This window comes from Erpetoichthys calabaricus, chromosome 2 (genome assembly GCF_900747795.2).
Source record: "Erpetoichthys calabaricus chromosome 2, fErpCal1.3, whole genome shotgun sequence".
Taxonomy (NCBI): domain Eukaryota; kingdom Metazoa; phylum Chordata; class Cladistia; order Polypteriformes; family Polypteridae; genus Erpetoichthys; species Erpetoichthys calabaricus.
Genome location: NC_041395.2, coordinates 50,317,486 through 50,330,792, shown reverse-complemented (window position 1 = coordinate 50,330,792; position 13,307 = coordinate 50,317,486). Strand labels below are relative to the sequence as shown.

The 13,307-nt window shown below is 34.5% G+C and overlaps 1 protein-coding gene across 1 annotated transcript in view; it reads right to left on the bottom strand.

Moving 5' to 3' along the window:
* Positions 1 to 4,451: 4,451 nt before the first annotated feature.
* Positions 4,452 to 13,307, bottom strand: part of ric3a (RIC3 acetylcholine receptor chaperone a) — a 39,771-nt gene continuing 30,915 nt past the window's right edge. Inside the window, exon 6 of the mRNA XM_028793778.2 lies at positions 4,452 to 5,616. Coding sequence (XP_028649611.1) covers positions 5,096 to 5,616 — 521 coding nt within the window. The 3' untranslated portion in view covers positions 4,452 to 5,095. The remainder of the gene's footprint in view (positions 5,617 to 13,307) is intronic.

Sequence of the window (13,307 nt, the reverse complement as noted above, 5' to 3'; positions counted from 1 at the left end):
ATATACAATTTGCAGTTGAAATTGAAACAAATACACCTACAAGCTGCAAGTTAACATCTACAGCCCAGTGACTGAATTGTGCTACACTGGAGAACAAGTCAGTAGAGGATTGTTCAATTGAGAAGAGACAAAATGTATTTTAGGAAGAGGTGGAATGATAGAGATTACACACATCACATCATGCCCTGGCATCTTGGGGATTGGTGTCATTTTTAGCTCATGGGGAACCAGTCCACTGGTGAGAGAGGTATTGACACGTCATGATTGGGCAAATGGATGCAAGTACTTGAACTTGGAGGCTTTGTATGTTTTAATGTTATCATGTCGTTACTTTTATTTAAATGATGCACAGACCATTCTATGCAGTTGTTGGTAGGGAATGAAGCTTATTTTAGTCACTTTACTAATAACATATATTTCTTTTTGTCCTGAAGGTGCCTGTGTGGAAACCTTGAGCTATCCAGCAGTATACAGTATCTACCAGCTTGAAAGTGTCCTCTTTTTTTAAATCACGTGTGCACTTGCTTGTTCACTGATCCTAATTATCTGCTTTAAATCATTTGTTCTTCATGTGAATCAATGAAATCTTATGTTACACATTACTATAAAGTAGTTTACTTTTACAGCTTTTTTTTTTTTTTTTGATCACTCTGTGTGTGTTATGTGACACTGTATAAGCTGTGACAAAAGCTGTCAAACCAGTTATGTGACTTCCTTAACCGATCATATTGCAATTAATTACGTTTCTATAAGCAGACTACTGCAGAAATAAAAATCAGGAGTGGTCTCTCTTAAGACTTTCTCGTACACTCAGATATGGGGATGGGTATTTGAGGAGTACACCCCAAGACAATTATATCTTTATATTATGTACATTAAAGTACCATCAACAACAAATCAAATCAAAAATATATTGAACAATTATTATAAAAGTAAAGTTGAATAAATCAGACTCTACAGTTGTATGAATAAAATGTAAAGTAAGATAATGGTAACAGGTAAAGTACCACTTCCGGTTAACGGAAATAGCCCAAAATTTGATAGAAATCTATGTTTTGTACCTAATACTTGTATGCAAAATGTGGTTGACCTAAGTGAAAACATGCTCCAAGTTATCATGTTTACATTCACACACACAAACACAGACAGACACACAGATATCTTTCGACGCAGGGATGTCTAAAACGCTGAGGTTCATCAAAATCTCGACATCGAATCTTTGGAAGATTACAATACTTTCCCTATACTTTGTATACAAGAAAGTAAAAAAGAGAGCTTAGGCATTTGATGAGTATTCCGGCATTTTTCAATGAATCAATTCATTTGGTTTGACTCATGAGTAAAAACTGGATCTGTTGGCTCCCAAACACATTTTATCCAGGAAAAGAATCGTTTTTAAATGTCAAATAAAACTTTCCAATAGTATGACCTATAATTCATGCCCTTATGTTATTAAAATACATTCAAATAGTACTACTTTTATTATGGTCACTCATTTAATTTTCTAACACATTGCTTTAGCTTATTCTGCTCCTTGGTCTTTTGTGTTTGTCTTTAAAATATCTTTAAAAATCTTTAGTGTCAGTCTCACAACAAGTGGGAGTCTGGAAGATAGGCAGACTTAAATGTTTTAGAAGATATAAACAGATATTCTTTCCTTCATCAATCTTAAGATGTGCAAATCAAATTGGTAAAGCATTTAAATACTTTAAAAATGTAAAAATAAACCTGAATAAGCCCAAGGCAAGAATAATCCTGGTTGTTTAACAGTAATAATGCTCATGAAATAGTACATATTATACACAGACATATGAATGTAACTACGTTTCAGTTTAATTCCATTATGGTACACATCTCTTAGGATATATACATGTGTACTGGTTTATTTTTATTTATTAAACCACTAAAAAATGTCTTGCATCATATAATTGCCAAATGAGCATGCACAATATAAAAACTTTGTTTTCAGTTAATTTTATTCTTTATATTTAAGTCACCAAAGTCTATATTATAATTTTTATAAACATCAGTTTAACAACTAGATGCCTGTGCTCATGGCACCTGAAGTGTCCACTAAAAAAATAAACACTGTAGTGTTAAACTATTTAAATGTTATATTAAAACATATTCATGTGAAGACATCATAAACTTACTTTTCATTCAGACTTCTTTTTGGGAAAACGTAATATTTAAACGCATCAGAAATATTGGCACAATGTATATTAACAATTGGTCTTCTTTGCTGCCCATATATCAATATTGTTATCAGTCTAAAAAATCCATTTTGGTTGGGGACTAATCTGCATATATTCTACCTGACAATACATTATACCGGCAGAAATACTGCACAGTTATGTATACAATACATGCTTGCGGTCAATTTAGATGCGGAATTGTTAACACATTAAAAACATTATCACATTAAAAAATACTTTCGAGTGTCAGCACTTTGAATAAAAAATATCACAGAAAACAGAATTTCAGCATAGGACTTATTAGGATTCAGTAAAATCAGAAACATCGTCAAGGGCCTAAATATTTTTGGACAGAACCATACATCGTAGAAAAAAAAAAAATCTATCAATGTTATAGGATTACTCATGCAAATAAAGGAAGGACCAATGACTCTAGGTCAGGGGTGCCCAATACGTTGATCGCGATCGACCGGTAGATCGCAAAGGTAGTGCAGGTAGATCGCGTTGCATTCAAAAAAAAAGTTTTTTTTAAACATTAGTGTATCATATATCTCCCTGTGGCATTTGCCACTTGATTGATATACAGGGTGGCCAGTCTGAGATCTCTTTTCTTCTAACACACTGGTCATCCTGCACTCACGATCAAACGCGCGAGCTACTGCAAAACTCCGGCTGTGATCTAGTTAGCCTTCCAATTTATATCGACTAAAGAAGGGACTTAAAAAAATTTATTTGGGGAGGGTATGGGCTGGATGTGGAATTGGAAGAGGATTTTTTTTCTCACAATGTCACAATCAAAGTGCGTTTGTCTGATCTGTCAATCTATCATTGCTATTCCAAAGAAGGAAAATGTGGAAAGGCACTTTCGAACTGTTCATAAAAACTACGAAACTGAATTGAAAAAAAGCATGTCCAATCTGGACGTTGGCGCTATACACATGCAGAGCAGGTTAGAGATTATGAAAACAGTGGAATTCGAAAGGCTCAAAAAAAAAAAAAATAGTTGGGAGAAATACACATGTGGAGAAAGTTAAAGAATATGAAAGTAGGAAAATTAGGAAGTATAAAAAAAAGAAAGTAAAGATCGCAGGAGCGCAAACAAATGGAAATTATTACTCCAAAAAGGGAAAATAATCACCACAGACCAGGTGTCATTAAAAAAAAGGATAAAGCGAAGTCAGAAATAAAAGAGTAGAAAACAAAGTAAAACATCATAAAAAGGTTAAAAAACAAGGGGGCCAAACACATGCAGAGCAGATTAGAGATAATGAAAACTAGAATTCAAAAGACTCAAAAAAAACATAAGCGTGAAACACAGGGTCAAAACTTTGACAGATGGTCTCAAGACTCAGCTTTACTTGAGCCAATCGCTACATTTAAGTGCTATCCATTTAGGGAAGATGTTGAGGGTGATTGACCCACATCAAAAATTGCAACACTGGTTCACCTAAAACTCCTCTATAGTGGAGGATGAGATTTTGACACTACAGGATGACATTCGGCTGAAGTATGGGGCTCATGGACAGTTTTGGAATTTACTCACAGAGTCAAGTACCCAAACATGAGGAAATGTGCTACCTCCTTGACTGCATTATTCAGCTCTACTTATTTATGCGAGTCAGCCTTTTCCCACATGAAGATTATTAAATCCAAATACTGTAGTGACCATAAATGTATTGAATTGTTATTGTGCCATAAGGGTTATTCAGTTACAACAACATATATTTTATGTATAAAGTACGAGTATATATATTTTTAATGTAGGTAGATCATTTCGACCTGGTCATTTTAAAAGTAGCTCGCAAGCCGAAAAAGTGTGGGCACCCCTGCTTTAGCTCATTACTTCAAATATAATGTAACACTTCATAAGACATACTCACCACGCTAGCCAAACATGGCAAGTGGTTCTCTTGCTGTTCATATAGACATGTGCTTTGCATGGCAATTATGACTATATACGCAAGTACAAAAAGAAAATGGATGGGTTGATGGAAGTTTAATCAAACTTTTATGTCAATATTACAAATGATTTAAGAGCTCCATCACAGCATTTGCAAAAGGACTCTAAACATCGGCTAACCAAAACACACAAAATAAATTAAATAGATAAAGAAAAACATGAAATGTAAAACACAGATAAAAGTTTTAAATCAGCAAAGGAACGCTTAGAATTTTACAAGAGAACGGTATAATCATGTAGTTCACTCCAATTTCAAAATCAGCTTTAAAACTTGAGTAAAAAAAAATCTTAAACATAAAAAATGATTAGATTATTTCTTTTTCCAGTTCAATAAAATGTATTCTCATAATATAGAATTATGAATCAATCTAATCTGCATATCTTTGGGATGTGCAAAATCCACAGTTTTGGAATACACTGGGATTACTACTTTATATTTTTTTCACACAAACATTATGTTTAGAGATAATATACTGGGGGTCAATGCCAGATAATTATGTAAAACTGCCAAAAAGAGAGAGTGCTCCTTGCCCAAAATCAGATACCAAAAACAGTATTGAGCATACTATTTAATGATTTTGTGTTTTCTTTTTATTTAAATATAAAAAATACAAAACCTTCCAAATTCTAAATCAAATTATTAGAATAGTTTCTTTAAGATGAATGTTATATTTTCTAGCCTGCCTATAGTAATCATTGTTTATTATAGCAAATTTCATTTTCAGAGAACAACACATATTATACAACTTTCAGTTTTCAGGAAAATCAAATATAGTTAAATATGTTTATTTTATCATGCTATTTGATTATTATGGTAAATTTATAAATAAAAATGAATTTCTCTGGAAACTAAAAAAATTTAAAATCCATTAAATGATGCTGTATATTGAGTAATACCTCTGCTGGCACAGTATGATGTATAAACTCAACAATGCAACACTTATTTTTCTAAATTTGTATTACGCTTCCTGATACTTCTCGGTTTTGGTTCACCTGGCATTTTTAAATCTTTATTGTTTTGTCTGATGGTATCAACTGCATCAAACTCATTCAACCACTGGTTTTCATCATCACTGTGGCTATCAAAACTGAAACTGATATTTTCAGCTAAGACAGCTGGGTCATCTTCTGACTGGCAATCCATGCTGCTCCCATCTTCATCATCTTCTTCCTTCTCACTATATGCAAGACTTGAATTTTCATAAAGGAACACACCCCTTCTTTCACAGAAGCTAGCTTCCTTTTCAAATGTTTTTACTTCTCTGCTATTGTCAAAAGTCTCTTGTAGATTTACTTTCAAGTCAAAGTTGGTGTGTCTGAGCAAATCCTCCTCTTCTATTTGTTCTGCCAGTTCTTCTGCAGATGGCTGGCTTGCATCATTTCCATCTACTGAAATTATATCATCTCTCTCTCTGCAACAGGGTGGCTCATCATATACAGGATATGTTTCCTCAGGATAGCCTAAAACAAAAAAAAAATGTAAACTTCAATGAAAATATTTATTTACTTTTATTTACATTTTTATTTTAATTTCAAAAAGAAAAACAATACAATTGCATACTACTCAATCAAACAATAACATAACAGATATTACAATTTAGAATTAATTTTAAGAAAAATATAAGAACAAAGGGAAAAACAAAACATGATTCAACCCTCACCCAAGAGGAAAAGAAAAAGAAGACTGACAAACACAAAAAAACCATCTAACTTTTTAAATTAAATTAGAACAATCAGTAGTATTCCAAGTGGTAACCTTAGATCTTCTGTTACTGGTGTGGTTATCATTCCAACAGCCAAGTATAAAAAAAAGTGGTGAGGCAGCCTTTGCACTTATTCACAAAAATCTGAAACAATTTACCAATAGAGATGTGCCAGGCAAACACTGTAGATCATTTTTAAAAAAACTCCTAGAAACACACTTTTTCAATTTGGCTTTTTCATAGCTACATTTTACTTCTATCCTTAATAAACTAGATATGCACAGAATTATCATACTCTTCAATGAACCTGAAATCTTCATTAATCTTTACTCGTCTCTGTTTTCACCACCTGATTAATGTCCTGTGCAGCCACCTGTGATGTTTAAATGAAAGCAGATACCCCATCCTGCCACAAGACAACAATAACATTTATTTATATAGCACATTTTCATACAAATAATGTAGCTCAAAGTGCTTTACATGATGAAGAAAGAAAAAAAAGACAAAATAAGAATTAAAATAAGAGAACAATAATTAACATAGAATAAAAGTAAGGTCCGATGACCAGGGAGGACAGAAAAAACTGCACTGAAGCCTCTAAGATGAAGCCTAAAAAAATAATAAGGAACTACTTAAGAACATTTATATTAGGTACAAAGCACAGAGAGGGCAAGGTTTTTTTTGGCCTGGAACTGCTTCAGTTTCTCTTGTAGTCAAAAGATTAAATTCTGATTATACAGCCAGCCTTTTCCTATAGAGTACCTCATTAGGAAATCTAATATTCATGATATATTCTAAAAATTTCTGCAATCAGTTCTGATGCCTTCCTAGTCTACAGTTTATTTTTTGAGAGAGCTAGGAAATAAATTGTCCTCTTAAAATAGCGTGACAACAGCGCTGTACAAAATTTGATGGTGGGCAGGAACTTACCAATAAAGAAATATTTAGTTCTTGAGTAACCATGGTAACTGTAAAGATTCATTAATGTTATCTTTTGAATTTGGATCTCTTAAATTTTTGGGTCTAACAGATTGTGGTCAGTAATAAGTTGTGTAATTGTCTTTGCAGTTTCACATGTTATAATTTCTGTACTTAATAACCTAACTAAGTCTGTATTTATAAAGTTATTAAAATCTCCATCCATTATAATTTTATGAATGTGAGGAACTGACACAAACACATTTTGCATAAATTCTCTATCACCCACAATAGATGCACATATCTTTAGTACAATTACTTTAGGTTTGAATAAACTGCACACATTCTTGACATAGCACCCTTCAGAATTTGATACTATGTCTATTGCTGCAAGTGGAATTGTTTTATGGATTAAAATTCCCACACCTCTGTTTTTTGTTTGTTTTTTAATCATCACTATAATAAAAAATTTGGCTGATCCAGTCTCTTTTCAGTCAAAACTAGTTCTTACTTATTAAGTGAGTCTCCTATACCCTTTACACCTATTAGATGGAAGAATTCTTCTCTGTAGGTTTTGACTGTAGCCTTTGAATATTCCAACTTGCAAAGTTTAACCATTGCTTGGAGATATGCCGTTTAAGAATGTTAGGAGACATTTTCTTCAGTAAAAGCATTGATTATTCCAGATTACAGCTTTAACATTAATGTATCTTTATTGCCAGGTATTAGCGACTGGTATGCTAAGTAACAAACTGACACCTAACAATTGTAAGGATAAAAAAAAAACAACAGAGTAATAACTTTTCTTTCTCTTCCTCCCCCTCCCTTTTTCAACCATCTAGCCTCCCCAAGTGAGACTAAACCCACACATTAAAGAGTCTCAGTCCTATGACATGCCAAGAGACAGGGCATGCCCAAAACATGCATAATAGTGTTATCAAAACTTTATATATACAGAAGCACATACATTTATGTGCCTGTACATATTAACCTACAAGCAAACACAAACGTATGTGCATTACTAATGTATACTCCCACGTTCTATGAACCGCCGCCTACATGTATACTTTGTAAAATACACTATGTAATACATGAACTACAAGCACTAAATATACAGTTGAGCTTGAAAGTTTGTGAACCCTTTAGAATTTTCTATATTTCTGCATAAATATGACCTAAAACATCATCAGATTTTCACTCAAGTCCTAAAAGTAGATAAAGAGAAACCAGTTAAACAAATAAGACAAAAATATTATACTTGGTCATTTATTTATTAAGGAAAATGATCGAATATTACATATTTGTGAGTGGCAAAAGTATGTGAACCTTTGCTTTCAGTATCTGGTGTGACCCCCCTTTGCAGCAATAACTGCAACTAAACGTTTCCGGTAACTGTTGATCAGTCCAGCCCACCGGCTTGGAGGAATCTGAGCCCATTCCTCCATACAGATCAGCTTCAACTCTGGGGTGTTGGTGGGTTTCCTCACATTAACTGTTCGCTTCAGGTCCTTCCACAACATTTCGATTGGATTAAGGTCAGGACTTTGACTTGGCCATTCCAAAACATTAACTTTATTCTTCTTTAACCATTCTTTGGTAGACTTGTGTGCTTAGGGTCGTTGTCTTGCTGCATGACCCACCTTCTCTTGAGATTCAGTTCATGGACAGATGTCCTTACATTTTCCTTTAGAATTCTCTGATATAATTCAGAATTCATTGTTCCATCAATGAAGGCAAGCCGTCCTGGCCCAGATACAGCAAAACAGGCCCAAACCATGATACTACCACCACCATGTTTCACAGATGGGATAAGATTCATATGCTGGAATGCAGTGTTTTCCTTTCTCCAAACATAACGCTTTTCATTTAAACCAAAAAGTTCTATTTTGGTCTCATCCGTCCACAAAACATTCTTCCAATAGCCTTCTGGTTTGTTCACGTGATCTTTAGCAAACTGCAGACGAGCAGCAATGTTTTTTTTGGAGAGCAGTGGCTTTCTCCTTGCAACCCTGCCATGCACACCATTGTTGTTCAGTGTTCTCCTGATGGTGGACTCATGAACATGAACATTAGCCAATGTGAAAGAGGCCTTCAGTTGCTTAGAAGTTACCCTGGGGTCCTTTGTGACCTCGCCGACTATTACACGCCTTGCTCTTGGAGTGATCTTTGTTGGTCAACCACTCCTTTGTCTGACTGTGGATTGGTGGAGTCCAAACTCTTTAGAGATGGTTTTGTAACCTTTTCCAGCCTGATGAGCATCAACAACTCTTTTTCTGAGGTCCTCAGAAATCTCCTTTGTTCGTGCCATGATACACTTCCACAAACATGTGTTGTGAAGAGCAGACATTGATAGAGCCCTGTTCTTTAAATAACACAGGGTGCCCACTCACACGTTATTGTCATCCCATTGATTGAAAACACCTGACTCGAATTTCACCTTCAAACTAACTGCTAATCCTAGAGGTTCACATACTTTTGCCACTTACAAATATGAAATATTCGATCATTTTCCTCAATAATTAAATGACCAAGTATAATATTTTTGTCTCATTTGTTTAACTGGGTTCTCTTTATCTACTTTTAGGACTTGAGTGAAAATCTGATGATGTTTTAGGTCATATTTATGCAGAAATATAGAAAATTCTAAAGGGTTCACAAACTTTCAAGCACAACTGTATTCTTATTATTCTGTTCAATACTATACTAGATGTATACTCAAAGTCCTGCAGAAGGAGCACAAAAGATTAAAGTATTACTAAGGTATTCAGATAAAAAGAAAAAATTTTTTTAAAAAGCAGCGGAATTTGTACCAAAACTGGTACAATTTGCAAACACATGGACAAAATCCAGCTTCTGCACATTGCTGACATTCTTCATTGCATTGCCCTCGACACGATTTTACTCCTGCCCTTAGAACAATCATTTCATATTATAAAGATTGTCAGAAATACTCTTTTTTGCTCTTGTTCCATTTCCTTTGGAGAATAGAAGATACAGGATTGACTGTTAACCGTTAAATTGAGTCTACCCAGAAACAGAAGACTATATTTGATTTCTGCTCGACATACAGTAGGTGTTGTTTAATAGCATAAAATGTAGCGTTTTGCAATGGCTGTAGCAGAGAAATCTGGAAATATATGGATTCAGATGTTTCCCAATACAACCTCCTGCTTCTGTCTGAGATGAAATATCAAGTTTTGTTTACCCATTGTTTATCAAAGCTAACTATGAATCTTCTTGGCTAAATTCTAAACATTTTAAATATTTCACAACTTTTAATATAAAAATTAACATATTTCAATTTTAAAGGTGTTATGCACAGCTTACTGAGAACTGGCCAAACAGATATAAGGTTGGCATTTCTGCCAAAGGTGTATCTACTCAGAATAATAACAATAGTAAAGCATGATTATCTTCATTTTTGGCATCTGATCCAATAGATAACGCTAATGCGCCTGTTAAGGCTTTCTACGGGAAAAGCACTTTACTATCTCACATAAAATGGTGTGTTCTCTATAATTGAAATCAGGATCTTTGCCAAATAAATCAGATGTGTGAATAGCTGAGCATCCAGGGCAGCAGATTCCTATGTGACAATAACACATTAGAAACAACTGAGCACCGTGTAAGTCACACCGGGAGCAACCTCACTGCCCATATGCAGAGCTGCCGAGATGACTCTCTGTTCCATCACGTGACAGCTTCAATCACAGGTTTTGTGTTGGCAAGTCCAATAAACATTGCTTTTCTTTAAGCATGCATCTTGCTAGCTGTACTGCTAAGGAAGAAAAAGTCTGCAAAGCGCCTCACCCGGCAAAGCAAGCGGGCAATTGTTGGAATCTTCAAAGCAACATGTGATTCAAAAGTGAGCGTGTGCACAAAGCAACTGACTTGAAACAGTTCCCTAATAGCGGCGTTATCAGTCACAATGGCCAGTTCTTTTTCTATTCTGTTCCATTCATTCAACATCATTGTCAACGAGCATCAGCTCTAGATCCCAGTTTTAAAATGCTTGCTTTTTGTCTGAGGACTGTAAGGACACATTTTCCAGACTGATTAATGTGACTGCTACATTTGAGCAACTGAAGAACTATAGAAAGACACAAGACTTCCTGCTGACTCTTTATTTTCGATTAATTCAATATTATCTTAAATGTTCAATATGAGAATGAGTTTGGCTGACAATTCCATTAAAGGGTATCTACATGGAGATTGATAACACACACATATTTAAGAAGCAATATCTGATTATTTTACAATATTATTAGCAGGATGATATAGATGTTTTATAAAGCAGATGCCATTGAATAGTATTAAAACAAGGAACTGCCCCACAATATGTGTGGACTCTGATGTGGCGATACATTAGTAAAATGTTAGTAAAACAATGGGGAATTTTGAATGAATGCAGTGTTGTGATGTATCAAGAACAAGGCTCTATTGTAGGCATGGAGCTGGACAGTTTGACATCTGTGGCAGAGCGACAGGCGCTGAGCAGGCTCCTGTCAATAATGGAGAATCCACTGCATCCACTGAACATTATTATCTCCAGACAGAGAAGCAGCTTCAGCGACAGACTGCTGTCAATGTCCTGCTCCACTAACAGACTGAGGAGATCGTTCCTCCCCCACACTATGCAACTCTTCAATTCCACCCGGAGTTGGGAGGTAAACATTAACACCATACAAGATTATTGTCTATTAAACCTGCCTTGCACTCTCCAACTTGCATTTATACCTGCATTTTTATTGCTCTTTAATTAATATTGTTTTTATCAGTATGCTGCTACTGGAGTATGTGAATTTCCCCTTGGGGATTAATAAAGTATCTATCTATCTATCTATCTATCTATCTATCTATCTATCTATCTATCTATCTATCTATCTATCTATCTATCTATCTATCCATCCATCCATCCATCCATCCATCCATCCATCCATCCATCCATCCATCCATCCATCCATCCATCTATCTAGAATACGCTTAAGGTCCCATATGAGGCAATTTATAGGAAAATATAGTTTTTGCAAGCAGAAGTCAACTTCCTGATAACAAAAAAAATGGAACAACTCATTTTTAAATCACGACATCATTACTATGAACACGGAGGGAAAGCTATTAAGATCTTAGTTCAACAAATCCACAAGCAGGAAGTTTGCAGTGCAACACCAGTAATTATCAACACAGACTGAGACAAAATTATTGAACATAAAAATATAATGCACACATTTAACAACTACTATAAGTCCTTACATTCTACTCAGTTTAAAGAAGACACAATCTAATGTGTTTTTCGATGCATTACAGATGCAACAACTAGATACTCTCAATGCAGAGGAATTGGATACACCTCTGAAACTCTCAAAATTATTAGATACTATAAATTCACTTCAGATTGGGAAAGCAGCAGGCCCTGATGGCTACCCTGCTAAATTTTATAAAAAAAAAATTTCAATTAAGTTAGCTCCCTTTTTATTAGCAACATTTATAGAAGCCAGAAACAATGATTGAGAAAGTTCTTCCTTCAGTAATGTCACAAGACCAAACCATATTTATTAAAGGCAGACAATATAACTTCCAATCTTCGATGCTTGTTTAATGGAATATATTCACCCATAAAGTCTAACACCCCAGAGATCTTATTATCTCAGGATACAGAAAAAGCATTTTATATGGTTGAATGGGGCTACCTATTCACTACATTGTACTCATTTCAGTTTGGCCTGATCAAACTACTGTAAAACAGCCCAACAACAACAACAACATTTATTTATATAGCACATTTTCATACAAAAAGTAGCTCAAAGTGCTTTACATAAATGGAGAGAAGAAAAATAAAAGACAAAATAAGAAATTAAAATAAGACAACATTAATTAACATAGAAACTTTAACTTTAACATAGCCCAGAAACTTTAGTCTGTATTAACAACATTATTTCAGACTACTTCAAACTAGAACGTAATACTAGACAAGGATGTCTCCTATCACCACTATTTTCAATCGCAATTGAGCCATTGGCTGTTCACTTCCAAAATGCTTCTGAGATAAAGGGGATTATCAGAGAAGAACTTGAACAGAAAATATCACTATATGCATGTGATATGGTACTATATATATCAGATCCACAAAATACTGTGCCTACAGTCCTAATAGCACTAGCAGAATTTCAAAAGATATCTGGCCTCAAATTAGTTTGAATAAAAGTGTGGTTTTTCCAGTGAACTCCCTAGCACACAACATTAATTGGTCACTTTCTATTTTATCATCGCAGATCAGTTTAAATACCTAAGGGTAAACATCACAAGTAAAAATAAAGCTCTTTTTCTACAAAATTTTGCTGTCTGAATGGAAAAACTTAAAAACAGGGAGAATTAACACTGTCAAGATCAATAAATTAACAAATTATTTTTTAAGAAATTATCAAAATCATTAATTATCATAACCTAATTTACTTGGAATTCAAAACATCCACTTATCCAAAGGGCAACCCTACAATGACCTAGAGCAGTGGTCCCCAACCTTTTTGACAG